At 37.8% G+C, this 26644-nt stretch overlaps 1 protein-coding gene across 1 annotated transcript; it reads left to right on the top strand.

Annotated features, from left to right (window-relative positions):
• The first annotated feature begins 8806 nt into the window (after positions 1 to 8806).
• On the top strand, positions 8807 to 21011 carry EMC7 (ER membrane protein complex subunit 7). Its single transcript, XM_081228598.1, has 5 exons — positions 8807 to 9100; positions 12635 to 12754; positions 16817 to 16955; positions 18250 to 18330; positions 20537 to 21011. The coding sequence occupies exons 1-5, from the start codon at positions 8868 to 8870 to the stop codon at positions 20687 to 20689; spliced, it is 726 nt and encodes a 241-aa protein (XP_081084724.1). The 5' UTR covers positions 8807 to 8867; the 3' UTR covers positions 20690 to 21011.
• The last annotated feature ends 5633 nt before the right edge of the window (positions 21012 to 26644 follow it).

Here is a 26644-nt window from a genome sequence, read left to right as displayed (position 1 = left end):
AGGGCCTCACAGTAGTTTGGGAATGGCTAAATTATAACTCATGAATTCCAAACCATCATCCTGTCTAAATTCAGATAATAATTGTTAATTGGCAATGTCTATGTTATGACCTATCATAATGGAACTGATTGTCATCTCATTCTTCTTTTTTCCTGTTTTCTTTTTTCCTGATTGTTTATTAGTGATAATAACTAGCACTCTGTTTTGTATGTGTTGAGTCTTTTTCACTTGGTATGTGAAAGATATTTCCTGTAACCACTATTAATAAAATCTCAAGCAGTTTAAAACAACAACTGTTCAGACTCCAAATAAAGAATCACAAAATCCCGAGATTAAAGCCATCGTGTACAGCCATATGTTACTTGAATTCTCCTTTACGGCATCTCCACCAAGTGGCTAAGTGGCTTATTTCTGCTAGATAGCTGGTTCTTCCTGGGAACAGCCTGTTCTGTCTGACTTAGAAAATTTTTCCCTATAATGAAGTGAAATCGATTTCTCTAGAGCTTCCTACATTGGTCCTAGTTCTAACCCCCTTATCAGAACTTCTTAGTCAAATCAAATCAGCCAAAACAAAACCTTTGGTCAAGAAAGTCACTCCCTGATTGCTATCTTCTGAAAGTTCACAGGATGCCTCTCTGAGACTGTGTTTGTTCCATGGTCAGGTCATCATCTGTCAGACTATTTTCTGTGGAGTTGCACTTAGAATTATAGGACTCATTATATTTATTGATTCATATTGGTTTTTTAAAAAATAAATGTTAGTAATTCTATATATGGGTATTTATTTATTGGAGTATAGTTGATTTACAATGTTGTGTTAGTTTTAGGTGTACAGCAAAGTGATTCAGTTAAATATATACATATACATATATATACACACATATATATACATATAATTTTTCAGATTCTTTTCCCATATAGGTTATTATAAAATAATGAGTATAGTTCTCTGTGCTATACAGTAGGTCTTTGTTGGTTATCTATTTTATATATAGTAGTTTTATTGGGGGTATTTAAATATAGAGGCCCATATGACAGGAAAAGGAATGTGATCTTACATTTTGTTAAAGCATTTTAAGTGTTCCATTTTATGTTAATGTCATTAGCATGATATATTAGATGTAGTAGCCAGATTTAAAGTTTAACACGTTGTTTACTTTCTCTGTGAGTTGTTCAGAACCTTCTAAAAACTTGGTAGTTGTTAATACATCTCTTCTAAATGAGAAATATACTGTACATCAAGTCCCTATGATTCATTTGTTCCTTTGAAGCTCAAAAGAAAAAGAACGTTTGTGTCCTCACTGCCCAAGAACTTCTGGTTCTAACATTCCTTCTTTGAGATATATGTTTCCTTTTCACCATCCTTTCCCACAGACCAGAACTTGACCTGGAGCCCAAGAGAAAAACAGCGAATGCGTCACTAACCAGTGGTGCAGTTGCCACCAGTGTTAACTTTTAATGGTCTGGATTCAATGAGAGTCAAATACAGGTAGAAGCTAAGATAGTAAGTTAGGTCAGTGTTGGGAAGAGACATTTTCCTAGGACTTCCTTGCTGTAGGTACTCTTGGATATAAGGTCCAAATTTTAGGAGATAAGCAAGACAAATGTTAGTTACTAATATGACCATTCAGATGGGCTGGCCAGGGTGAAAGAAACTTTAATATACTAATCACAGATGGAAACAACACACTATATTAGCATATACTAGCATACAAAATCTTCAGTTCAATTATAATTTATGGTAAAGGTTAGCTGTGTCCAAGAGACAGTCCCTTCTCCAATATCCTTTTCCTGCGCCAGAGTGAGAGGCCAGCATTCTCCTCTATCTCCCCTGATGCATCCAGACTTTTGTCCTTCTATCATGGATCTTCTTTCCTGAAATTATTGTGATCTCTTTTTGTCACTTTTAACCAACCTATTCAAGATATTTTGCCACCACCTTTTTAGCATCTGGTTCTCTCTAGACTCCTACCATCATTGATGACATTTTCAACATTCAAGTTGATTCTTCAGATGTAAAACAAAGTACAAGAAAAACCATTTTGTCACTTGTATTTATTTTATAAGAGAAGAATATGAACTTATGGACAAGCTCTGACAACCGAAAATTATACCTTGGGAAACTATACACCTGTTTAGCAAAAAGGGACGGAACGACATTTGAACTATAATAACATGTATCTTATCTTAAAGTCTGATTTTTGGGAAATTATAGGCAAAAATATATCGATTTGTATCATTAAACTTTCTAGGGTTACTTCCCACACAAACTAACAGATAAAGTATACTAACAGTAATTTATTATAAGCAAAAAGTAGGATGAGCAACAATCGAAAATTATGATGAATGCACAGCACTGCTAATGTGTTTCAGACAGCATCCCGTCTGAAAACTGTAGGAATTCCAACTATCTGCCTCTGCCCATTAATTGTGGGAGCTCAACAATCTGCCAAGTATTGTATGGCTGCCAGTCTTCCTCATGGAATTCTAACTTAGAATCTATGGTAAACCAAGGCCAACTCATGTATTAGACACAGTAGACACAGTGCCTAGGGCCCAGGATACTCTTAAGAGCCCACAAAGGTCTTAATATCTTTTAAAATAGAAGAAAATAAATAAAACAATAATGATTCCACAATAATGAAGCTTCCTGGATTATATCTGTCTTTATACCAATGCAGTCATAAAATAGTATTTAAAATTTTTTTATGGAGGAAGGGGTCTACAAAGGCAACAGTGCCTAGGGTCCCCTAAAATCATGATAAGGCTCTGTTGTAAAGTCTAATACTCTGCTAATGTTGCTCACGGATCCACATTTTAATGGCTCTTAATAACTCACAAAATATAGCAATTAATGCTATATGAAATTCTACGGAACTGCTTGTCACATGATAAGAATTAAAGAAAGAACTTGTACTTCAGCATCTGAATTGGAAGACTGTCATAGACAACCCATGAACAGAGGGCCATACTTTGATGATCACAGCTCTCGCCCATACCTTCCTACTCAAAGTGTAGTCCATAGGACAGCAACTTAGGCCCTACCCAGGACTTGCTAATCAGAATGTGCATTTTACAAATCCTCAGGTGATATGTATGAATGGGAAAATTGAGAAGCACTGTCAGTTTTAGAAGACTCTGTACCTAGGAAATATTCTGCATTCTAATAGGGAGGACCTCTCCAAAAGTAATACAATTGAGTTTTTTAAAAAATCCTTAATCAACAGCTCTACCCATCAAAAGTGAGTAGTTTAGATTTTACAAGAAGCAGAGAGATCATCCAAAAAATGTGGAAGATGGTCAAAAAAGACAGTAATAAAACTATAAAACTCTTAGAAGAAAACACAAGGGAAAAGCTTCATGACATTGGATTAGGCAACGGTTTCTTAGAGATAACACCAAACAAAAGTAAAAATAAACAAATTGGGCCACATCTAAATTAAAATCTTTTGTAATACATCAAAGGACACTATCAACAGAATGAAAAGGCAACTCATGGAACGGGAGAAAATATTTGTAAGTCATATATCTGATAAGGAGTTAATATCCAGTTATATGAAGGACTCCTACAACTCAACAACAAAAGAACAAGTCTCTTGAAAAATGGGCAAGGGATTTGAAAAAACTTTTCTCCAGAGAAGATATGCAGATGGCTAATAAGCCCTTGAAAAGATACTCAACATCACTAGTTGTCTTAGCCCCGCTATAACAAAGTTGCACAGACTGGGTAGCTTATAAACAACAGAAATTTATTTCTCACAGTTCTGGAGATTGGTTGGTCCAAGATCAAGGCACCAGCATGGTCTTGCTCTGAGGCAGTCCTGCTTCCTGGTTCATAGATTGGCCATCTTCTCACTAAGTCTTCACATTGGGGGAAGGGTTAGAGATCTCTGTGGGGTGTCTGTTATAAGTACACTAATCCCATTCATGATGGCTCTATCCTCATGGCCAGATCACCTCCCAAAGGCCCCATCTCCTAATACCATCACCTTTGGGAGTTAGGATTTCAGCATATGAATTTCGAGGTGACATTAACATTCAGACCATAGCACTAGTCAAATCAAAACCACAGTGAGATACTGCTTTTCATCCACTTGGATGGCTATTTAAAACAACAACAACAAAACAGAAAATAAGTGTTGTGGAGGATGCAGAAAAACTGGAACTTTTGTGCATTGCTAATGGGAATGTAAAATGATGCAGCTGCTAGGGAAAACAGTATTGTGCTTACTCAAAAAATTAAACGTATAATTACCATATAATCCAGCAATCCTACTTCTGGGTATGTACTCAGAAGAAGTGAAAGCAGGGACTTGAATACATATTTGTACACCCAGGTTCATGGCACCACTATTCACAATAGCCAAAAGGTGGAAGCAATCCAAAAGTCCATCAACAGTTGGATTAAAAAGAAATGTAGTATATAAATACAATGGAATATTATTCAGTCTTAAAAAGGAAGAAAATTATGACATACTACAATAAGGATGAACCTTGAGGACATTATACTATGTAAAATAAGCCAGTCACAAAAGACACATACTGTATGATTTCACTTACATGAGCTATCTAGAGTAGTCAAATTATAGAAACTGAAGGTAGAATGGTGGTTCCCGAGGCTTGGGCCTGGAGGAAATGGGGAATTATTTGATGGGTATAGAGTTTCAGTTTTGCATGTGCAAAAAGTTCTGGAGATTGGTTGCACAACAATGTAAATAATACACTTAACACTACTGAACTGTACACTTAAAAATGGTTAAGACAGACTTCTGAGGTGGTGAAGTGGTTAAGAATCCGCCTGCCAATGCAGGGGACATGGGTTCGAGCCCTGGTCCGGGAAGACCCCGCATGCCGCAGAGCAACTAAGCCCGTGCACCACAACTACTGAGCCTGTGCTTTAGAGCCTGCGAGCCACAACTACTGAGCCCACTTGCCACAACAACTGAAGCCTGCGCATCTAGAGCTGCAGCAAGAGAGGCCACTGCAATGAGAAGCCCACGTGCCACAACTACTGAAGCCCATACACCTAGAGCCGCAACAAGAGAAGCCACTGCAATGAGAAGCCCGTGCACTGCAACGAAGACCCAATGCAGCCAAAAATAAATAAATAAATTTATTTTAAAAAAATGGTTAAGATGGTAACTTTTAGATTATTTGTATTTTACCACAATTATTTTTTTAAAAGGCAGTTAGACTCAAATCAAGGCATGAAGACTATCCAACTTTCAGGCTTATTATGCACAGATGTAAATAGAGGGCTACTGCTTTGTAAGGGCTGGCATGTGAGGCAGACCACACAGAGGAGGCACGAGGAGGACCTTGGGATGACTTGTTGGAGCCTAGAGGTCAACTACCGTTACTTCTCAGGTACTGTGACTGGTCTTGGAGCCAATCCCTTAGCCTTGGTTCCTGTGGTGCATTGAACATTCCTACACTGCAGCCACAAGCCAGTGGGAAGTGGGTCTACCAGGCCTGAAGAACCCCAAAGCACAGAGGGTAGGAAGTGTTACATAACACCTTTATTCTAACACTTTGGCTTCTTTTTCACTGTTGTTCAAATACACTAACTAGCAGTATGTATATTTTAGCATTGACAAAACACTTTTGCTAGAACCTCACGGGATGTTTAAATTTTTGCCTCTTTGCCTTTGCTTAATATCAAAGATGATTGTTTTCTCCTCATGTTTATAAGTTGTTTAGCATATCTTCACACTTCCCTACTTTATTTTACTTATTTTTTCACAGAATTTGGTGGAAGGGATGAGAATTTAGGGTAAAACAAGAAAAGTGAAATCTTTCCATTGTAATTTATTTTTGTAGGACATTAAGGCAAGTTAGGTGCCTCTTGAACTCCATCTAAGTCCATTTCAGAAGGCTTCCATAGGGAACTTGAGAAAGCCAAACCTCGGGTCCTAGTGGATGATAGACATTTTTAAATATCAAGAGACTTGGTTGGTTCCAGTTTACTTGAGTGAAAAAGATTAGCTAATCTACTTGAAGTAAATGAGGTTTGAAAACTCAAAGGGCAAAAATCACTTAAAGTAAGTAGCAGGGTATTTGGGGATTAGCACAGCTAAAGTTTCCCAAGCATTCAGGTAGTATTACTCTATTTTTAAAGATAAACCCACTGACTTAAATATAAGCAAAGCAGCTAAGGGTATGATCCCCATTACTTTGTAGTCACACCTTATAACCTACTATGACAGCCAAAGTGTGAAGAATAGTTTGAAAAGCACCATGACACTGAGAGATGCTGACAAGCAGAATACTGAGACCGGGAAAAAAGATCAAAATCACCACCAAAGATGCCACTTTAAGTGATCATCAAAACTCTAGATAAGAATGGCAACTGTTTTTTGGCTGATTCAAATTTTAAGAGTTCAAAGTAAATTCTATTATATATATATAATTTAGCAATTTTAGCTTCTTTTATTTTTAAAAATAGCTTTATATTTTAATAATTTATATATTTATATTTATAATTATAAAAATATTTCAAAAAATCAGACACATAACTCTTTGAAAAAGAAAAGAAAGATTACCTGTAAAACCCAGAGTCAACCTCTGTTGGTATAATCCAACATTTATAAAAATTCCTTGTGTGGTTTTTTGAGTGTTGTCTCTGTCCCTATCCTTGCTCACCCCCTTGTGGCCATGATATGAAGAAGCCAAGAACCAGGGAGCAAAAAAGGAAGAGAGAGAAAGAAAAAATCCTGAATGATAAACTGATCACCTCTCACTTTAACAATATTTTCCATAATTAAGATAACTAAGTCTGCCTGAAATCCACATGGGTCAGGACCTTTGAGGAAATAGACGGAAGACTTAAATGGTGATTGTAAATTATCCCTTCATTAAACTTTCTTGGAAGTATGGGCATTGGTAAGGGAAACTAAAAAGGATGTCCTACTCATACTTCCTATTGGCTGAACCCAACTGGAAGCACTCAGAGGGCAAAGGAACCAAGCTTTTGCAATCCTTCAAGGTCCAGCCTTCCAGGGCACAAAGCAGAGTGAAGGGTAGAAAGTGGATTTGACTGGGCAAACAGAGCAAGTCCAGTACAAAATCTTTCTAAAATATTTCATTATAATTATAGTTTCTTTCATAAGGCACGAGTCCAAGGGCTACTTTATGGAATAACTCTTGTATAATTTGGAGTTGAATATCTATGCAATTCCTGTGGTTTACCTGGAAAACACGAGAGATAACAGAATTTCACACCACCTGAAAACATTACTTAGGCTTCTCCATCTAACGCCTCTGGGGAAGTATAAGCCTGGAAATTGAGGGGTCAAATCAGTGGATACTTTTGTATTAGAATGACTATAAGGTAGGGGCAGAAAGAGAAAGGCAGAAATGGGGATACAGAGGGTTCAGTTGCTGTGTGCTGCTAGTCCTCTCCCACCATTTGCCCCACAGAAAAAGTAAACTTCCCAGCTTCTACCTGGAGTATTAAGACCGACACTGATGACCTGTTGGTCAAACTGAACATGTGCCTTAGACACCAGCAAAGCAGTGTCACCAAAAATATGTGAAAGAAAATGAGAAAAATTTGGGATGAAGCTATTTCTATTTCTGTATATTTGTATCATTTTAGAAAAGTGAAATTTAACTTTATAATTTAGCATAGTTTTGACGGTTGGTGTTGATGGGGAGAGTTGTAGCACATGATATTTTTAGAGCATGCCTGCTCCTTCCAAAGATTAAATGTGAAGAAATGGCCATCTTCAGAAGACTCGGGGAAAGTACCCCTAAGCAGCAGATGCCGACGCTCAGAAGAGAGTATGGGGTGGTCCCCGAGGGCTGCGTCACTACCCCACGCCAGGGGTTCAGAGTCCTAGGCTCTTGTATCTTTTTTCAATGTTTGGTTACTCCTCTCTGGGAGGCTAACTCTAAGAGTGGCAATGTCTAAGGCCAACAGAAACCCTGGGCAAGCCACTTTCCTTTCTATCATCAAGAAATTTAAGGATTGGAGCAGATATCTCTGAAATCTTGGCTTAGCCCTCACGATCAAATTGGCAGGTTCCCCCCACTCACCTGTTGTCACGGTAAAGCATTCAAAACTGGACGAATGGTGGATTATAGATAAATAAATGCAGATAAATGTCCTCTCTTTCCCTTTTCACCAGACGCAGCCCTTAGTAAACAGTTTACGTATTTTTCCAGCTATTTTTCTATGCAGAGGTGGTATCTCCTTCAAACACACAAGCGGGAGCCTTTTCATCTTATACGTCTTGGGGAATCTAGAAGCTTTTTTTTTTTTTTTTTTGCGGTACGCGGGCCTCTCACTGTTGTGGCTTCTCCCGTTGCGGAGCACAGGCTCCGGATGCGCAGGCTCAGCTGCCATGGCTCACGGACCCAGCCGCTCCGCGGCATGTGGGATCTTCCCGGACCGGGACACGAACCCGTCCCCTGCATCGGCAGGCGGACTCTCAACCACTGCGACACCAGGGAAGCCCTCTAGAAGCTTTTTAAACGCTCTCTTCTGGACTTGTTTCTACCTAAGTCGGAGCCTCATTTGCAAACGCTACTTAAGATCCCCGTTCCTCTCGGTTTTAATCATCTTTCACTCGCGTGAGGTCCTCAGCACCCCCGGCGGCCACAGCAACACACCTCACTTTCACTTTGTGAGCGGCCCCCTTAAGCGGCGCTCTTCACACCGCACTCCAACCCAGAGCGCGCGGAGGTAGCCGCAACACTTCCGCCTCGCAAGTGGATTAGCTAAGACTCCTGCGCTCGGGTTTGAGCCCACAGTTGGTGCCCGAACCCGGCGCGCAGGGATGACGACATCAGCCTGCGGAGACGGCGACGGCGAGAGACGGGGAGGGCTTCCGGGGCTCCCAGCCTAAGCGCCGAGAGCTGCAGTCATGGCGGCTGCTGTGTGGGGCTTCTTTTTCTTCCTTCTGCTGATGCTCTCAGGGGATGCCCAGAGCTCGGAGGTGTCTGGGGCTACCTCCGAGGGGTCAGGAGGGAGTGGAGTCAGTATCGGAGATCGCTTCAAGATTGAGGGGCGTGCGGTTGTTCCTGGTGTGAAGCCCCAGGACTGGATCTCGGCGGCCCGAGTGCTGGTAGATGGAGAAGAGCACGTTGGCTTTCTTAAGTGAGCATCCTGAGGGCATCGCGAAAGCGGTTGGGTTGGGAGCCGGAAGGGAATTCCCCATAGGGGAGCTGAGTGTCAAGACCTGATGACGTCGCTGTCCGAGGGTGAACCTTGCGAGGCAGTCGACGCTTTCCCCTTCCCGGTCCCGTACCTCAGAAATGAGGATGGCTGGCGCTCGTCCCAGGCCCGGAGCAGTGGAGTCGGTTATCTTCAACTCCATTTTGGCCCTGGATGGGGACGACCGCTCCCGGGCCCTGGGCACAGATGGACCCCTTATTTGTCTTTTGCTGAATTCTTTCTTTTGCATCTCATCTCGTTTCCCTGGAATCTGGCCCCTTTTTGCATTCATTTCAGTCTTTTGGTAGCTTCATATTGTGTAGAAAGATACTAAGCAAGTGGGAATTCTCAAAGCCCACAGGGCTTCTAGTGATGACACAGACTGGGAGGCTAATGTTGCTGCTTCTAAAATTAATGGACCCTGAAGTCCCTAATCAAAGCACCTTTTTTTGCCTGGAGGTGGGATTTTGTTCTTTTTTACACTTGAATTCATGGAGGGATTTGCGACATCACTATTGTCATTTATGTGAGACTCCACAGTGCTTGCTTACTCCCTTCTGTCCTTTCTAGCTGTTAGTAGAAATAGGATGTGAGCCTATATTAAAAGACGTGGTAGATTTATTAGCAAGTCCAGTTCTGCAGCAGCCTGCTTTTCAGATGTCTAGGCACAAGTATAATGTTTTAAATTTTTCAATTGCTGCTTGGAAAGTGAAACTTTGAACTGAAAATTCATTTGGTAAAAAGGAAGCGTTTCTCTGGTAGGTTTGTATACCAGCAAGTGGTATCTGAAAACCAGACAATTTAAGTGTGGACATTTAATTCTAAATCTGTTTTGGAAATATTCAGAGTATCCAGGTGCCTTTGAATGAGAATTTCAACCTCAGATTAATAAATAGTGACAAGCTTACAGTCATTTTTAAAGTGCTGTGTGTTATTACAAATCTGGCATTAGGGCATTCTTTAAGTTTTACCCTAATAAATGAACTTTTAATAATAAAACTCATTAAGCTTTAGAAAATTAGCCATAATTAACCATTTGACCTCTCTTTTTTCTTCTGCAGTATACAGTTTTTTTAAATAAACATTTTTTTATTTGAAAATAATGTATATGTGATATGTTTATTGAAGAAAATATAAACAAAGTAGAGATAACAAGCCTTAACATTTTATTGTATCTCTTTGGAATCATATGACCTACGTTTTTAATAGTGATATACAATATACAGTGCTTTGTAACCTGCTTTTTTTCATTTAATATTTTGTGAGCAGCTTCTGATACCATTTCATGTTGTTTCATTTGTATGTAGAAAGGTTAATTGAGAATTAATATGAAGAGCTTATGGTGGCACCCTTTTTGGAAGAGGGATAGGTAATTTGTCTTGTACCTGTTATGCATAAGTAACATGCAATTTTGACTGTGTTTATTGGAGGTGGCTTGGGACTTGGCTAAATGGAGATCAGGGGAGTTTCAACTGAGGACTCCCATGCCACTTCTTGCTCTCATCACTGTGTATGTAAGCCATAATTTATTTATCTAGTCCTCTGTTTGCGGGCATTTAGGTAGTTTTCAGTTTTTTGAAATTATGTGCTATGCATACGTAAGATTATATACTGTAATTTTTTGAACTTTTTCTTATGGAAAATTACAGACATACACTAAAATAAACAGAATAGCTTAGGAACCCATGACAATTTACTGTTTGATTTTATATATCCTCTGCAACTCATTAATTTCTTTCTGGAATATTTAAATATGATGATCTTAAACATAATATAATTTCACTTGTAAAAACACTACTATGTATCTCTGAAAGATAAGGACTTAAAAAAAAACCCCACAGTACCATTATCGATTTGACAAAAAAAATGATAATGCCATAATATCATCTAATACCCAGTCCATTTTTATGTTTTCCCACTTATCTTAGAAATAGTTTTATGTGATTGTTCTTTCAAATCAGGGTCCAACGAGGTCATTGTATTGTAGCGTACATTTTAAAAGCCAAGTTTTAAAATTTCGTTATACAATGTCTATGTTATCTTTTAAAGCAAAATATTTACCTTAGGAGGAAGAATATATTTGCTTTTTCTTTACACCATTAGTTCTGCTATTATTTGTGTTGTGCTGGAATTAACTTAATTCTCTTTCTTCTGGACCTAGGAAAGTGTTTTGAAATTCATTAAGTTAGGGTCCCATCAAGAAACTGAATAATTAGAATAATTCTAGGAGAGTTAAATGAAAGGATTAACCAGGGTAGTCATGGTGTAGGGAAACAACCAGATTATGCAGTACTCCAGAGTTTACAACCTCAAGGCTATTGTCACCTCTAAGCCTGAAGGGAGGCGGGGAACTAAAGGTTACTGGAACCTAGAACAGAGGAAAGAACTGCCTTGAAAGGAGCTGTGTCCCTTGACAAAGCCAGTTAGGGGCCTCTCGTGGGGGGGGGGGAAGTATACTAAGCTCATTTTCTTCTCTTCCTGCTGTGGGGAGAGAAGGGTGGAGAATGATCTGAAGGGCAAATAGAAGACATCCAGCTCTGGAGTAAGTTAACCTGATGTTTGCACTTCGATTCTGTTTCGGTTTAGTGTGTACTTTGAAGTAGTAAGGAACTTTCTCCTCTTACTTTTTAGTAAACATTGTGGATGTGACAGAATCAACTATTCCTTTAACTGTGAAAGAGCCTAATGATTTAAGGAGCATTATTTTAACATTATTGTGAGACTGGCAATTCTGTGATAAAGGCAGTCCCTTTAGAACCATTTGTTCTCTTGAAACAGAAACTTCTTTTTCCTCAGAATGGCAGTTTCTCATTAGCAAAACAAATTAATTTTGGTCTGTGAACATGAAATTATCAGTTCTTGATGGGGTGGTTTTCTAAGTCTAGAAGTTTAGAAGAAAGCAGTAAGGAAAAGGTGGATGGTTTTAACTACATAAACATTTTAAACTTCTACATACCCAGAAAGAAGTAACCAAGGTAGATGGGAACTATTTGTAACAAGTGGAACAAACTACTTAATTACCTTTTCCGTATAAAAGAAAAAAAGGAAAGAAAACAAAATGCAAATTAAAACTAGGAAAAAAGGCCATTTTTAATTAAGAAATTGTTGGAGGGGATCTACAAAATTGGACCCCTAATCTTGTAGGAATGACATATATTATTCATTCCCTTGAATGAAGACATGGCTTTAGAATTGGACCTGTGCTCCTGTCACCTGTCATCTCTATTCCACAGAAGGAATAGAAGTACTTTCTATGTCTCTGTGGAATGGTCTGGGGCGTTTTCAGAACTCATGCAGTGTTAATTATGGAAGCTGAAATGTGGGACAACTCTTGCCAATTTGGGAGTTTTTTTTGCTAATTACTCTGACTGTCATTTTGGGAGGTGTTGGTTTGGGAGTTAACAGATGGTTTAAAACATAAGAAAAGAATAAGCTATTGATCAGAAGTGACTAAATATGATAATTTCATTGTTCCAGGACAGATGGGAGTTTTGTGGTTCATGATATACCTTCTGGATCTTATGTAGTGGAAGTTATTTCTCCAGCTTACAGGTTTGATCCTGTCCGAGTAGATATCACTTCAAAAGGCAAAATGAGGTGAGAACAACTGATTTAATTTTTACCAAAGGCTAGGCTACTGAATACCTCATTATATATATTCCTTTTAGAATTTATAGTTAAGGTTGGAAAGTTTCCTATTTAAACTACAGGTATTCCTTAAAATATTTAAAACATCCTTATGTTCTAATCTGAGCATTGATAATATTGTACAGTTGAACTTTCTCCTGCTCTGGCTTAATATTTATTTTTAAGCTCCTAATATGATTATACAGAGAAGAGGTAAGGTTACTTACTATAGGAGCAAAAGCACTGTGAAAGTTTTAATTGAAATATGATTATTAAAATTGGAAATAATTTAACTTTTCGAAGTTGAAAATACTCGTCATTGGGATATTTTGATGGTACCTCTTAGTATCTATTTGATAGTACGTTGATCTAGAAATTTCTATAGTTCTTCCTGTCTGGAACATTTAGTGTGCAATGGAAATTTAGTATTTCTTTGGAAAACGGTAGATTGCATCATGGAGTTTACTTCAAAGTGAGGATCATAATAAAAAAAAGAAAAGTACAGTATTAGAGGCTAGAAGACTAGGAAAGTTTCAGAAGTTCTAAGTAGATGAACACATGCTTTGAAGTCGAGGTGAAAAGAATTTTGTACTAATTCAGGCTCTGATCCTGAAATACCACAAACCCATTTGAAGTTAGAATCAGTTGTGTAGATGTCCACAGTGTTCAGATTCAGCCTTATGCTCTTATAACCCCAATTTATTTATTTGTTATTAGTCTTATGCCAATAGTGCTCTCTTTAGTCTAATCTGACCAGAAAGTATAGGAAGCAGTTTTCTTGCTTGCTTGCTTGCTTTATTGAGGTGTAATTGACAAATACCAAACAGTTTTAAATGGTAATGTCTCTTCTTTGTTTGAGCTATCAAAGAATTACTTCATGTTGCAGTAATAAAGAAGAGGTCATGCAAAGGCAAAAATAATTTGGGTGTTAGAGGAGCTGTATTTTACTACTGACCTTTTCGTTATGTGCCTAGCATATTTAGGTTGATTTGTAGAGACCCCAAATTGAGCTGACATAAGAGAGATGTTCGGTTAGTACTGTAATATTTATATTTGAGTTAGCGTTTACTCCTAAAATGCTTTCCCTCTTCCTTTGTTTTTTTTTTTTTGGTCATTGAAAGTTTTTAAAGTGTAATGTGTAAATATGCTATAATTAAAATAGTGAGTCATATATTGAGCTGCATCATCCTTTAATATCAGCTGCATATTAGTCCAGCGAAGTCAGCTCCTGTTGATAGAGTGTTCTTTTTCCTCTTAGGATGTGTAGTGAACAGAGATGGTTATTCTGTGGTAATTTAAATTCTTGGTATTATTACGAAACCAATACTGTGATGATACTAAAAACACGTTCTTTAGAAACAAACTACTTTCCCCTCTATTTTTGAAATTAAATAGTCTTAGAATATTCTACTTTGTCCAAATGCTAATATTTCTTGCTGTTGGCTATTGAGAGCAAGGTGGAGCATGAATTAAAGGTAATACCTTGCAAATATGTTTATAAATATTTTTGATGTAATAAATGGATTGTTCCAAAGTAACTGAACCACATTAGCTATTGACTTTCTCATGTCTTTTTAGAGGCATAAAAGTTTTTTTAAATATATGTATAAAACTCTAGTATGTTAAAATCTAAACTGTAAAGGCCTTATCATGGCTTTTTATGTATTTTAGTATTGCAGGCTTGGAGATGGGGGTGGTTTGTAGATTTACCATATGAACTTTATATAGGTTTAAAAGTTTTTTTAAAATACTGAAAATACTGGGAGTTCCCTGGGGTACAGTGGTCAGGACTCTGCACTTTCATTGCTGTGGGCCCGGCTTCAGTCCCTGGTTGGGGAACTAAGATCCCACAAGCCGTGTGGCCTGGCCCCGCAAAAAAACAAAACAAAACTGAATACTGGAGGGAATGAAAGTTGTTAAAGGGGGATACTTGTTGATTAAAAATTATAGTTTATTTTTATTTATTCTTTTTACTTTGAATTTTGAGTAAAGTAGTCTAAGCAATTAGAAATATTTTTCTAAATATAAAGTTTTATTTGCTTTTTCACTTTGGGTAAAGAGTACTTCCTGCTTTAGTATTTAAGGACTGGTTGCAGCAGTTGGATTCATGTTCTCAGATCCATTCCTGATGATTGGATGCCTGAAGCATAGGTAAAAAAACAAGGCCCTTATCACTTTAATAATTGGGGAGGACAGAGTAGAGAACAAAGAGGGATCCATATAAGATACTAATATTCTTGACCAATATTTTGTAAGCATGCATAAGTTAGTTTCAGATATATGTGAGACTTATATTTCTGACATTTTGTCAGAATGAAAAATTTTAGAAATGCTGGGTAAAGCATGATAAACATTTCCTTTTAAATGTATAGCTCCCAAAAAAGTAAGGGAAATCTTCAGAGGATAAACTGTAAACTACTTTCCTACCTGGGGGTTTTGTTATTCTCTCACCAAAAGCCTTGGATTTTATTAGCAGTGTGTAGGTGGGAGGCAAGCCTTGGGCATGCTTGGGGTCAGAATTAGATCTAAGACTTGGTTCCCCCTTTGACCCTTGGCCTGAAATCCAAAAGATCAGATTCCCAACCTGGCCCTGGCTTTTGGAGGGAAAAATCTATCCTGAAAATTGATAGTCACACCCTCATTGAAATTTGGGTATGAATTTATTCTTGCATGATCCAGAAACTTGCAATCTGAACAATTAATAAGATGGCCCCTGGTCATAATCCCCCACTCCTGGCAGAGACAAATGCATAACTCTCTGTCCAGTCCCATGCAAAAATAAAGTCTACTTAACTTATAAAATACCCAAGAAAACAATGTACATGGAGTCAGCAGATGAATCAGACCTCTGAGAACTCTAGATAGTAGGCTTATTGGATATAGACTACAAAATTGTTTAAAGTATATTTAAAATGCTTTAAACAAATAAAAGAAATGCTTTTACCGTAATACCAAAATAAGCCATAGATATTTGAAAAAAGAATAAAATTGAACTTTTACATTCAGTATATGCTTTGGAATACAAAACTCAGTGGATATACTAAGCAACTGAACAGGTTTGATGAGCTGGAAGACAGATCAGAAAAATTACCCAGAAAGCAATACAGATAAAGGAAAGGACACTGTGAAAGTGAGAATTTAACAAGATGTGGAGGTGGAGTAAAGAATGAAAAGATCTAACATGTGTCTAATAGAAGTTCCAGAAGGAAATGATAGAAAAAATAGGGGAGGCAATTTTCAAAAAGTAAACTGGAATATGTCTGTACATGGGTGATTAAAATTACTGGCATGTCTGGTAAAAATGTAATGTTACCTATGGCACTGTTGCAGGACTTTCTTAAATCATTAGGTTTTTCTTGCAAAATACCCTTTAAAATTAGGTGTACTCAACAATGCATGTTTCAGACAATCAAAAAAATTCCAGGGCCTCCCTGGTGGCGCAGTGGTTGAGAGTCTGCCTGCCGATGCAGGGGATGCGGGTTCGTGCCCAGGTCTGGGAGGATCCCATATGCCGCGGAGCGGCTGGGCCCGTGAGCCATGGCCGCTGGGCCTGCGCGTCCGGAGCCTGTGCTCCGCAGCGGGAGAGGCCACAGCAGTGAGAGGCCCGCGTACCACAAAAAAAAAAAAAAAAAAAAAAAAATTCCAGCATTTTTGTATATTTATAACAAAATAAATTTATTATTAAATAGAATCAAAGAGCTTTAGAGCTAGAAGAATTCCAGGAGAACTTCTGATATAACCAGAAAAGTTAAGAACTTAAGACCACAGGCCAAGGTAATAACAGAGCTATAGCTAGAAACTAGGTCTCTTGATTCCAAATCTAGTGTTCTCCCTCTCCATTTTGCTAAGTATTTTAGACATACAGATAAAGCTACTTTGATCAGATTTTCAAGATCAAAAGTTTAGACGCCAAAGCATTTTGGAAAAAGCTAAAGGTAATTATAAGGCATTGCTAATATATTATAAGCATTTCTTTTAACTAGTAATGCTTTTAATAGGATTACTGATGCTTTTTTCATGTTGCTTTATCAGAGCGAGATATGTGAATTACATCAAAACATCAGAAGTGGTCAGACTGCCCTATCCTCTCCAAATGAAATCTTCAGGCCCACCTTCTTACTTTATTAAAAGGGAATCTTGGGGCTGGACAGACTTTCTGATGAACCCAATGGTATGTATCAGGCTACAATAAAGTATTTTTACTAATCTGTAATTTGCTTCCAGGCAGTTGAAAAATTCTAACCCCTGTGAAAGGAAAGCTAGAGTTAGATTGTTGGATCAAAGGATTACTGTGAACAGTTCATGAATTTCATGAAAATAGTAGCTTTGGGAATACATAATGAAAAAGATAGTAGTGAGAATGGCACAGTAGATTTGACATTGAAATGTGCAGCAGAAATTAGTTAAGTACTTATGTTTAAAATTCAAATAGAATAAGAGTATGTGGTAAGTCACACATGGAGCTAGCTATCTCATCCTTCATACTACCTGAATGTTAGTCCATTGATGAATGTGCCGTCGTTTAATAAATTTCCCCTCTTGATGGCACAAGTAAGGTTTTTACAAAGTCTTCTTTTAAAATGTGTTATGAACAGAGAAGTTATTCTGTAGTAATTTAAGTACTTGGTATTTTCATGAAACGATTTTATGGTATCCACTAATATAAAATACTAATAGCATATTTAGAAACAGCTTGACTTTTTTTCTTTGCTGTTTTTGAAAGTTGAATTATTACCTTAGAATTATCTAGATGTTGATCATATTTCTTGCTGATAGCTATTTAGAACACAAATAGGGATGTTTCAGGCTGTACATCCTTTGAGAGGAATAAATTAGTACCTGGAATCTGCAGTTAGGCATAAAGAGGCAGGAGGGTAGAGTGGATGGGCGAAGTTAGTGATGAGACTCCAAAGCTAATTGAGAAATATCTTCCATGTTCTCATTTCTGAAATCCCATGGGAACATACGCAGTGGTAGAAGCTCCTAGGTCATTTTTTAAAACTTGTCTGCTGTAGTAGTTGCCTAGTGGTATATTGTACGTTAGAGGGGGGATGTGGTGTTTTCTCTAAGAACCACAAGTCATCTGGAAAGACTTGTGGATCCACCTGGCCATTAGGATCACCAATCTCAATGCCAGACTGCAGACTGAAGAAAGTGAATGAATAGTTCAGTTTGCAAACTATTTGTGTTAGATAAAACTCTAAACTCTGCAAAATGATAGGAAGCACAGATGTGAAGCAAGCTGTCTATATAAAGTCCACACACTTATAGGTAAGACTCTTATATGACAACAGTCAGATACCGAGGAGCACCTTGCTGTCACCAGGGCTCGTTCAGTAGAATTGAAGTGGTGGCTGCTAGTTTTATTCTGTTTACAATATTTAATTCCATCATTGGTTGTTAAGTGCAGATTTTGTTCTACAGTTAAGTAGGAAAAACATTTTCTGAATTTTTTTCTTTCACAGGTTATGATGATGGTTCTTCCATTATTGATATTTGTGCTTCTGCCCAAAGTGGTCAACACAAGTGATCCTGACATGAGGCGGGTAAGATGACTGAGCCATGTTCTGATGCCTGGTCTGTCCGTTGTGGATGAATGGCTTGGGTTTGTTCAGCTTTATCCTAATTACCAAGCCAAATTCATTTACAGGTTGTGTTGATACAGTATTATGTTCCTGACATTTAATTAATTGTTTCCACTGGACCAGATAAATTCAGTTGGTTCTGCCTGATAAAAGCCTGGGTCTCTTCATATAGTTAAAACATTCTGCTTAGTACTTGCCTCTTTGCACCTCGCTTGTTTAATAGTTGAAAAGCATAATAATTCTGGTATACCTAATCCAAATATTTTGCAAAATGGTAGCTTCTTATAATCTATCTTTACTTTACAAAACTCTTCAGAGTACACATTTAGTTTATGTGTTTAGACACACAGAAGAAATTCGGATAGACCAAGGGAGAAAAACAGAATAGTGGTTTTCAAACTCTCTACCACAAGATCATACTGTTTGGCAAAGGGGAGAGGAGTTGCCAAGTAAGATGCTTCAAATTTTTAGTGCCACCACTTTGTCTCTTTTAAATATTTGCTTCCGTATAAAATCTTCAGAATTAAAAAAAAAAAAATTATCTATTCTTCCACCCAAAAACCATCAACAAATATCTCCTGAATTCCAGGTTTTTCTATTGTATTTAATATATATGTATTTACACTTTATTCATCACTGAATAAACATTTATTAATCAATTTTTAGGTTCTGGATACAGGCGATACAAAAATGGATTATATGTCATCCCTGTTGTCAACAAGCTCATAGTCCAGTTAAATGTAGGAAGTAGAATGGATTTATAAAGCACTCTTCCTGCCATCAGAGGATTGTGTGAGTGTGTATGTGCGCATGTGTGGGTTTAAATGGAAAAATAAGATATACATAAATAAAAAATGTTTGCTGAGGTACTAGGTGATTAAGTTCTGTAGAAGGTAAGACACTTATCCCAAGCTGGAATGGCAGAAAAAGCTTCATGAAAAAAGAAAGCTTTATGATGTTTCAAAATGTTTTATTGCTAAATTTTGGCATCTTTGCCTCAGTGTTGGTTAGAAAGTGTACATCCTATATCCTTGTATCTGTTAAGGCAGTTAATTCTCTGTGGTATCAGTAGAAGGAAACATTAGAAGTCACATGGGATTAAAAATTCATTTCTTGCAAAATGCTTTGCATATAGTAAGCAGTGTAAAAAGTTGTTCATTCAAGAGCTTCAGAATTGAACAGGTTCAAAAATAGAGTTGATGATATATTTTTGCGGGGACTCAAGACCTGTTATATTTAAAATAAACATTTAATTCTTGATTACTAGGGCATGTTAACATAATGTTTCTTTTCCTGGCTGTATTTGTAAAGGTGCTTTCTGCCTGAAAACTCATGTATATATTCTACATTTGGGGAGAAAGTCCAAGCTAATAATTGAACAAAAAATTCAATTTTAAACAATAGATAATAGAGTATTTGCTATTTTTTTTCATGTCCGAACTAATACAATTTTAAGTTCACTTTTGGAATGTCACATACAATTCAAATGAAGCAGACATTACATTAATATTGTCAAAAATGGAACAGTACTTTATAGATTGTTGGCTCAGTAAGGGGGAGGACAAGAACCTCAAAATAAAAGTGCCGTGTCCTTAGGTCCTGCCAGTGACTGTTTGTAACATTTTAACATTGATGTTGCTTGCTTTAGATGCTGTAACTGAGGTCACCCAAGTCATACAGTATTCATAGATTTACTACTAAGGCCCTTAGGAATCAAGTCTTGGAAATATTACAGTTACCTTCCAGACTTTTCTGATACCTTGATACATGGTTAAAGATTGATATTCTGGTTATATGCATCTAGAAAAAGCATGAGTTTAAGAAAACACTTGTTAAAACAATAAGAAAGCATTCTGATTGGAAAACAAAATAAGGTGGCAGGAATATGATCACATATGTCCATTATCCGAGAAAATGCCCTTTATGAAAACATAAGCTGAATCAAACCCCAGGCACCACTTGTCGGACATTTACTAAGGATTGAAATGCTTAGTGATATAAAGGAGGCATGAAACATGGTTTCTGAAATGCTATTGGGTATGACATTACATCATTGCTCAGAACCAGTACCTTTTACCTGTTCTATTTCTCTCCTCCTTCCTTAAGGGAAGTGTTAGTTGTTAAATGACACGTGCCTTTCATACCATTGTGCTTTGTCTTCCCACAGGAGATGGAGCAGTCAATGAATATGCTGAATTCCAATCATGAATTGCCTGATGTTTCCGAGTTCATGACAAGACTCTTCTCTTCAAAATCATCTGGCAAATCTAGCAGTGGCAGCAGTAAAACAGGCAAAAGTGGGGCTGGCAAAAGGAGGTAGTCAGGCCAGCCAGAGGTGGCATGTGCACAAACCTGGCAACACTGGGTGACATCCAAGTCTTGAGGGAGAACCGTGTGAAGCAACTACTGTAAACTGGAGTCATCCTTAAAGTTGATCTCTTACAACTGTTGCATGTGATAACTCTTCAGCACATGTTTTGTATCTGGTACACAAGAAAACCCAGCTTTCACCCTTTGTCTGTATGAGGTCAATATTGATGTCACTGAATTAATTACAGTGTCCTATAGAAAATGACATTAATAAATTATATGAAGTACTATACATTAGGTATATTAAAGTAAGTCTTAATCCAGAGATAAAATTATCTTGTCATTTTTTTTTTCACTTAATGTTTCCTTTATTTCTGACAATTTTCTTCTATCTTTCATTATCTGAGGCTTGAAATTGATTTTTCCTGTTGAAAAAGAAGTGGTTGATATTTTTAGAGCAGCATGCACCGTGGGTTTTTGTGTAACTAGACCTTTCAGAATTCTTAGTCCTGCCCTGCCATTTAAGATTCCCTGATATTTGAAGTAGAACCATATGTTTCTGATGGAGTTTTAATTTTTATTATTACAGTTAGTTTCAGAGTGCGGATATATGAATTAGGATAGGTGTTACCAATTTTTAAATTCTGATTACCATCTCTGGTTTCATTTTACAGTTATTGAATATCAGCTATATGCTGTGATTCAAGGTAAGATACAGAGATGGATAGTATCCAGTGCCTGTCCTCTGTAGAGCTTATTATGTAGGGAGGAAGCACAAATAATAACGGAGTGAATGGCCAGGGGAAAGAAGTGCAGCAGTAGGAGAGCCTTGTAGAGTCTGAGGATGGAAAATCAACCTTAGAGCTCCATATTGCAATGTTGGTAGTATAGCAGACGTAGCTTACAAATCCCCTCATCTTCCCCACTATTGATTCTCAGAGGTGCTGAAATATCCAGTCAGGATATCTCAAATATCAGGAGTGTCTCGAAACCTTTTTATTTCAGTAAGTTACACCTTTTCTTTTGGATTTTGGGTTTTTTTTTTTTTTTTAGCCGTCTTTTAAAATTTTATTTATTTATCTATCTATTTATTTATTTATTTATTGGCTGCGTTGTGTCTTCGTTGCTGCACGCAGGCTTTCTCTAGTTGCCGTGAGCGGGGGCTACTCTTCGTTGCGGTGCGCGGGCTTCTCATTGCGGTGGCTTCTCTTGTTGCGGAGCACGGGCTCTAGGCGTGCGGGCTTCAGTAGTTGTGGCTCGCGGGCTCTAGAGCGCAGGCTCAGTAGTTGTGGCGCACAGGCTTAGTTGCTCTGCAGCATGTGGGATCTTCCTGGACCAGGGCTTGAACCAGGGAAGCCCTGGATTGTTTTAATTAAAGAACTCTGAGGCTGCAGTATTGCTTCTAGTAGGGCTCCTATCCTCTCCTATGTTAGAGAACTCCCCTGTTGCTTTCTTAGGGTTATTAAATCAGCAAAAAAAAAAAAACAACAACAACAAAAGATTGGTTCCAAACTCTTAACGTTCCCTTTTATTATCCTATTATAGGTGCCATTTTTCATTTTGAAATGAGGTACATGAGTTTTCTTTTAAAGAAATGAGTTCAAAGAAAGGGAATTCGGGACTTCCCTGGTGGCACAGTGGTTAAGAATCTGCCTGCCAACGCAGGGGACACCGGTTCGATCCCTGGTCTGGGAAGATCGCACATGCCGCGGAGCAGCTAAGCCCATGCGCCACAACTACTGAACCTGTGCTCTAGAGCCCACGTGCCACAACGACTGAAGCCTGTGCGCCTAGAGCCCATGCTCTGCAACAAGAGAAGCCACCACAATGAGAAACCTGCACACCACAACAAAGAGTAGCCCCCTCTTGCCACAACTAGAGGAAGCCCATGCACAGCAACGAAGACCGAATGCAGCCAAAAACAAATATTTTTTTAAAAAGGGAATTCACTTGCGGTCCAGTGGTTAGGACTCTGGGCTTCCACTTCAGGGGGCACAGGTTTGATCCCTGGTGGGGGAACTACAATCTACAATCTGCATGCTGTGTGGCGCTGCCAAAAAAGAAAAATAAGTTCCAGTGCAGGACATTTTAAGAGCTGTATCTCTGATTATATTACATACACTAAAGTTACCATGCTGGTTAAGCTATGAATGAATAAGGTGGGTAAACTGGTTAATGGTTAGAATCTTTTAAAATAGTTATTTACTGAAAATAACTAAAATATTAGAACACAGATTGCATGAAAGTTGGAATTCAAAGGAGCCAGAATATAGTAAGAGTCATAGTTGTACAATCAGAAATCATATTCAAAAATTTCAAAATTTGGGTTGTCAAAATTCGCACATGGAATACCTAATAAGCTAGAAATTAGCACTTCCAAGGAAATTACCATTTCATTTGCTAGTTTAAAAACTTGTTATTTTATGTAGATTTTAACACTCAATATAATATATATTTATACCTAATTACAGAATGTTATTACATCAATTGTATATGAAAATCTTTGCACAGCTCCATCAAATGCTTAGTGTATTTTCAGGTGCAGAAAAGATTGTATATTATTAGACAATTTGGAGTTGAGTGCAAAGAGCCCGTTTAGTTGCTAACTTGCTTTGTGAATTTGGGCAAGTCACATTCCTTCTTTGGACCATGTCTTGTCTCGTTCATTGTTGTATTTCCAGCATTGAGCATGTAGGCACATAATAAATGTTTGTTGAATGAATAACCGGGCCTCAAGTTTCATCGTCTATAAATTGAGGGATTTGGATTAGACCTGTAAATTCGTTTTCAGATCCAAAATTCCAATATAATTTTAACCCAATACTATTATTTCCTACCCTTGAGAACCGTATGATTGGTGCCAACTTTTTTAACTTCCTTGGGTTCTTTCTGCTATTCCTCTCTCGGAGACAAAGTGTTTTGCTCTTCCTTAGGGTATTTCTTAGATTCTGTTTACATGTATCTCTTTTTAAATGTAAGCTTTGTGGTTAAAATTTTTTCAGTTCTGCTAAATTAAACCTGAGTAGTAACTTTGTGCAAAACAGATCTTTGTGGCCCATTCTTGCCAGGAAGCCATGAGTGCCTGGGATGGATCCCATAGCTCCCAAGTTTCCAAGCATTTTTTTAGGAGTCAAAACCTCAGGACTCATCTCGAGTCTGGTTAACATTTTGAAAAAAATGGGCATTTTACCTAACATGCCCAGAGTAGTAAAGTCTGTTATCATTTTTTTTCTTATGTTCCCTCTGATGAGAGAGAGGAAGCAACCATTCAGCATACTTTTCAGTAGCTGGAAGAGTTTCGAGGTCCTGATGAGGTCAATGATAAAGAAGACCTTTTTCATTTAAGTAGTTACTCAAACTTTCAGAAAGTTTGGGGGTTTTTTTAGTGTTCAACTAAAAAAGTCTATTGAAAATATTTTTATTAAATATCCTAAAGAAAAAACTAAAACAACTATTTTCATTTTTTAGAATTGCCTTCCAGGTCACATCTAGTCATGTTTTTGCATGGTTACAATCAGTTCTTTAAAAGTTGGACAAAAAGTTCACCTTTTAGGGTGGTTTACATGTGCATTTTGTATTTTAACCCAACAAAAATTCTGCTAAGCACTAACCTTAGGGAACATAATAGAAGCTAGCGACCCAGTCCTTTAGTGTTGTTCAAAGAGTATGTTGAGACAGGACCTAGTTGTGCTCTCCTTTTAGCATTTTAGGTGTGATTATTGTCATCAGAGTCAATTATTTTTTAATTTGAAAAGTATATGAGAATATCCAATTGGTACAAGTGTTTATAATTATTTAGGAGAACTTGAGGGTAGGTTTTGCAAAATTCAGATGTTGCCTATAAATTATGAACATTGTTTTAACATTCCTGAAAAAAGATGATGAAATACTAAAATAGCTATTTTAGATAAAAATCCCTCCTTCCCCAAATAGCACCATGTATTAGCTTATCTCCTTTCCCACAGTAACACAGCTTTATCATGGGAGCATAGGGGATTGAAGCCTTTCACAACGGCTTCCGTCTGATAGCATTGAGCCAGCCTGGGCAAACCTGAGAAGAGGGAGGAGTAAATTAATAATGTCAAGTGGTAAGCAGGAGGAATGGGTAGAGCCGTAAAAACTATCTGGGCACAGAATTTCCAATAGAAAACTTTGACAAGACAGTTAATTCCACTAAAATTTAATGAACTAGCAATGACTGAAGATTTGTATCTGTACCTCCTTAGGTAATGTTGAAACAAAATTTTCCATATACATATGGAAAATATGTATATATAAAGTAATCCCACTCGAAGTAATCCCGCTCCTACTACATATATTTGGATATTTTAAAGCATATTTCTAAATAGCTGTAGTAAAAAAAAATTAGAAAATCTTCAGAATTAAGTGATCATGAAAATTTGGCACGAAGATTAAGAAATGGAATCATTCTAAACGTGTTATGAGGTGATTCATAAGGGACCATGAGAAGATATGTAAGAAAAGCTTCCTTGCAGTCATTGCTGTCATGGTATCTTGTGCATTATACACAAGAAAGAAAAATTTCATTTTGTACTTGTCTCTTCACAGGCCTGGATGGACCTGCCTTCCCATCCACAGCTGGTTGGACTGAGGGTGGGACTTGAGCCAGTCAGTTGGGTGGTACTGTATCAGAGAAGGCAGTATGTTGATCCTGAGCCACAGGTAAGCAGAATCAACAGTCTAAGGAATCTGGCCCACAAAGAGAGTATGGCAGAGACTGGTGGAGCAAGTAGCTGCTGGACAACCTTTCAAGTCCATGGAGGTTCAGCTGCAATTCGTGCAGGGATTCAGTGAAAGCCTCTTGAATCCCTTCCCCCACCATCTCCAGCCTAGCCCCTTACTTATCATTTATCCTGATTTGGAGAGTACTGTGTTCAGTTTTAGCCTCTATAATAAGATATACAGAGCAGGTCTAGAGAAGAGCTGCCAGCGATTAATATTCATACTTTTCTATACAAATGATTCTACTGACCTCATGACTATATTAACTAGATATACTTTAAGAAGGATTAAAGTGGCTGTAATTTTTAGTTTGGTAAAGAGAATGCCGAGGGGATTTTTCAAAGGCTTGATAATCCCTTTAAAGCAAATTCTGATGAGCTGTGTACCACTCTGTGAAGTCTGAGAAAGGAAATGGACTTAAATACAGCAGAAGGAATTAGTTTCTTGTGAAGAGGAATTTCTTGGCATAGTAAACAAAATTGTGAGGTACCAGTGACCGTGAGATTTACTTTTCTTGGCGTTGTTAAAAAATTGGTCAAAAGTCACCTCTTAGGAGGTTTATATATGCACCTACCTGATGGTCTCTCAAATTTCTTTCTATCCCCAAAAGTAAATTATTTTATTCCCAGAATGTGAGGAATGGTAGGATCGATACTTTATGGAGGAGAAAATGAGATATATTAACAAAACTGGAAAGTGGGGAAGGGCAGAGGAAAATCTAAACTCTGACAATGAGAGCCTTCCTTCCTTTAATGTACATCTGTTGAGCTGTCACCCAGCTTACCCCTGTAACTGGTTCTCCCCTGAGAAGGGGGTGCAAAGATGTTGTCCCAGCAACCGTATTTGTGCTGTGCGGCTCTGCTTTTATGGGCATCTCATCCAGGTTAAGCCAAAGGCTGTTCCTGGGAAATTTAAAATGAAAACTCAGGGACTAAACGAGTAGATTGCAACCTATAAACTTGCAAGATGTTCATGGCTCTTTATTCTACCATGTACAATACAGGAAAGGAGAAAACAGGTTCCAAGCTGAAGTGGAAGATGAAATCTGAGAGCTGTACCTTCGTTCAAATCCTTTCCTGAGGTCGCTGCGTTCTTGCCCTTGCGTTCCACGGAGCACTGGTATATCCTCTAGTATAGTGTTTATGTGTTTTACTTAAGCTAGTTCCAGTAGGTGTCTATCACTTGAACCCAGTGTCCTAACTTATGCACTTATCCAGAACTG

This window comes from Mesoplodon bidens (assembly GCF_964165515.1).
Source record: "Mesoplodon bidens genome assembly, chromosome: 3".
Lineage (NCBI taxonomy): Eukaryota > Metazoa > Chordata > Mammalia > Artiodactyla > Ziphiidae > Mesoplodon > Mesoplodon bidens.
The sequence above is the reverse complement of the archived record's forward strand: the minus strand, read 5'-3'. Positions and strand labels throughout refer to the sequence as shown.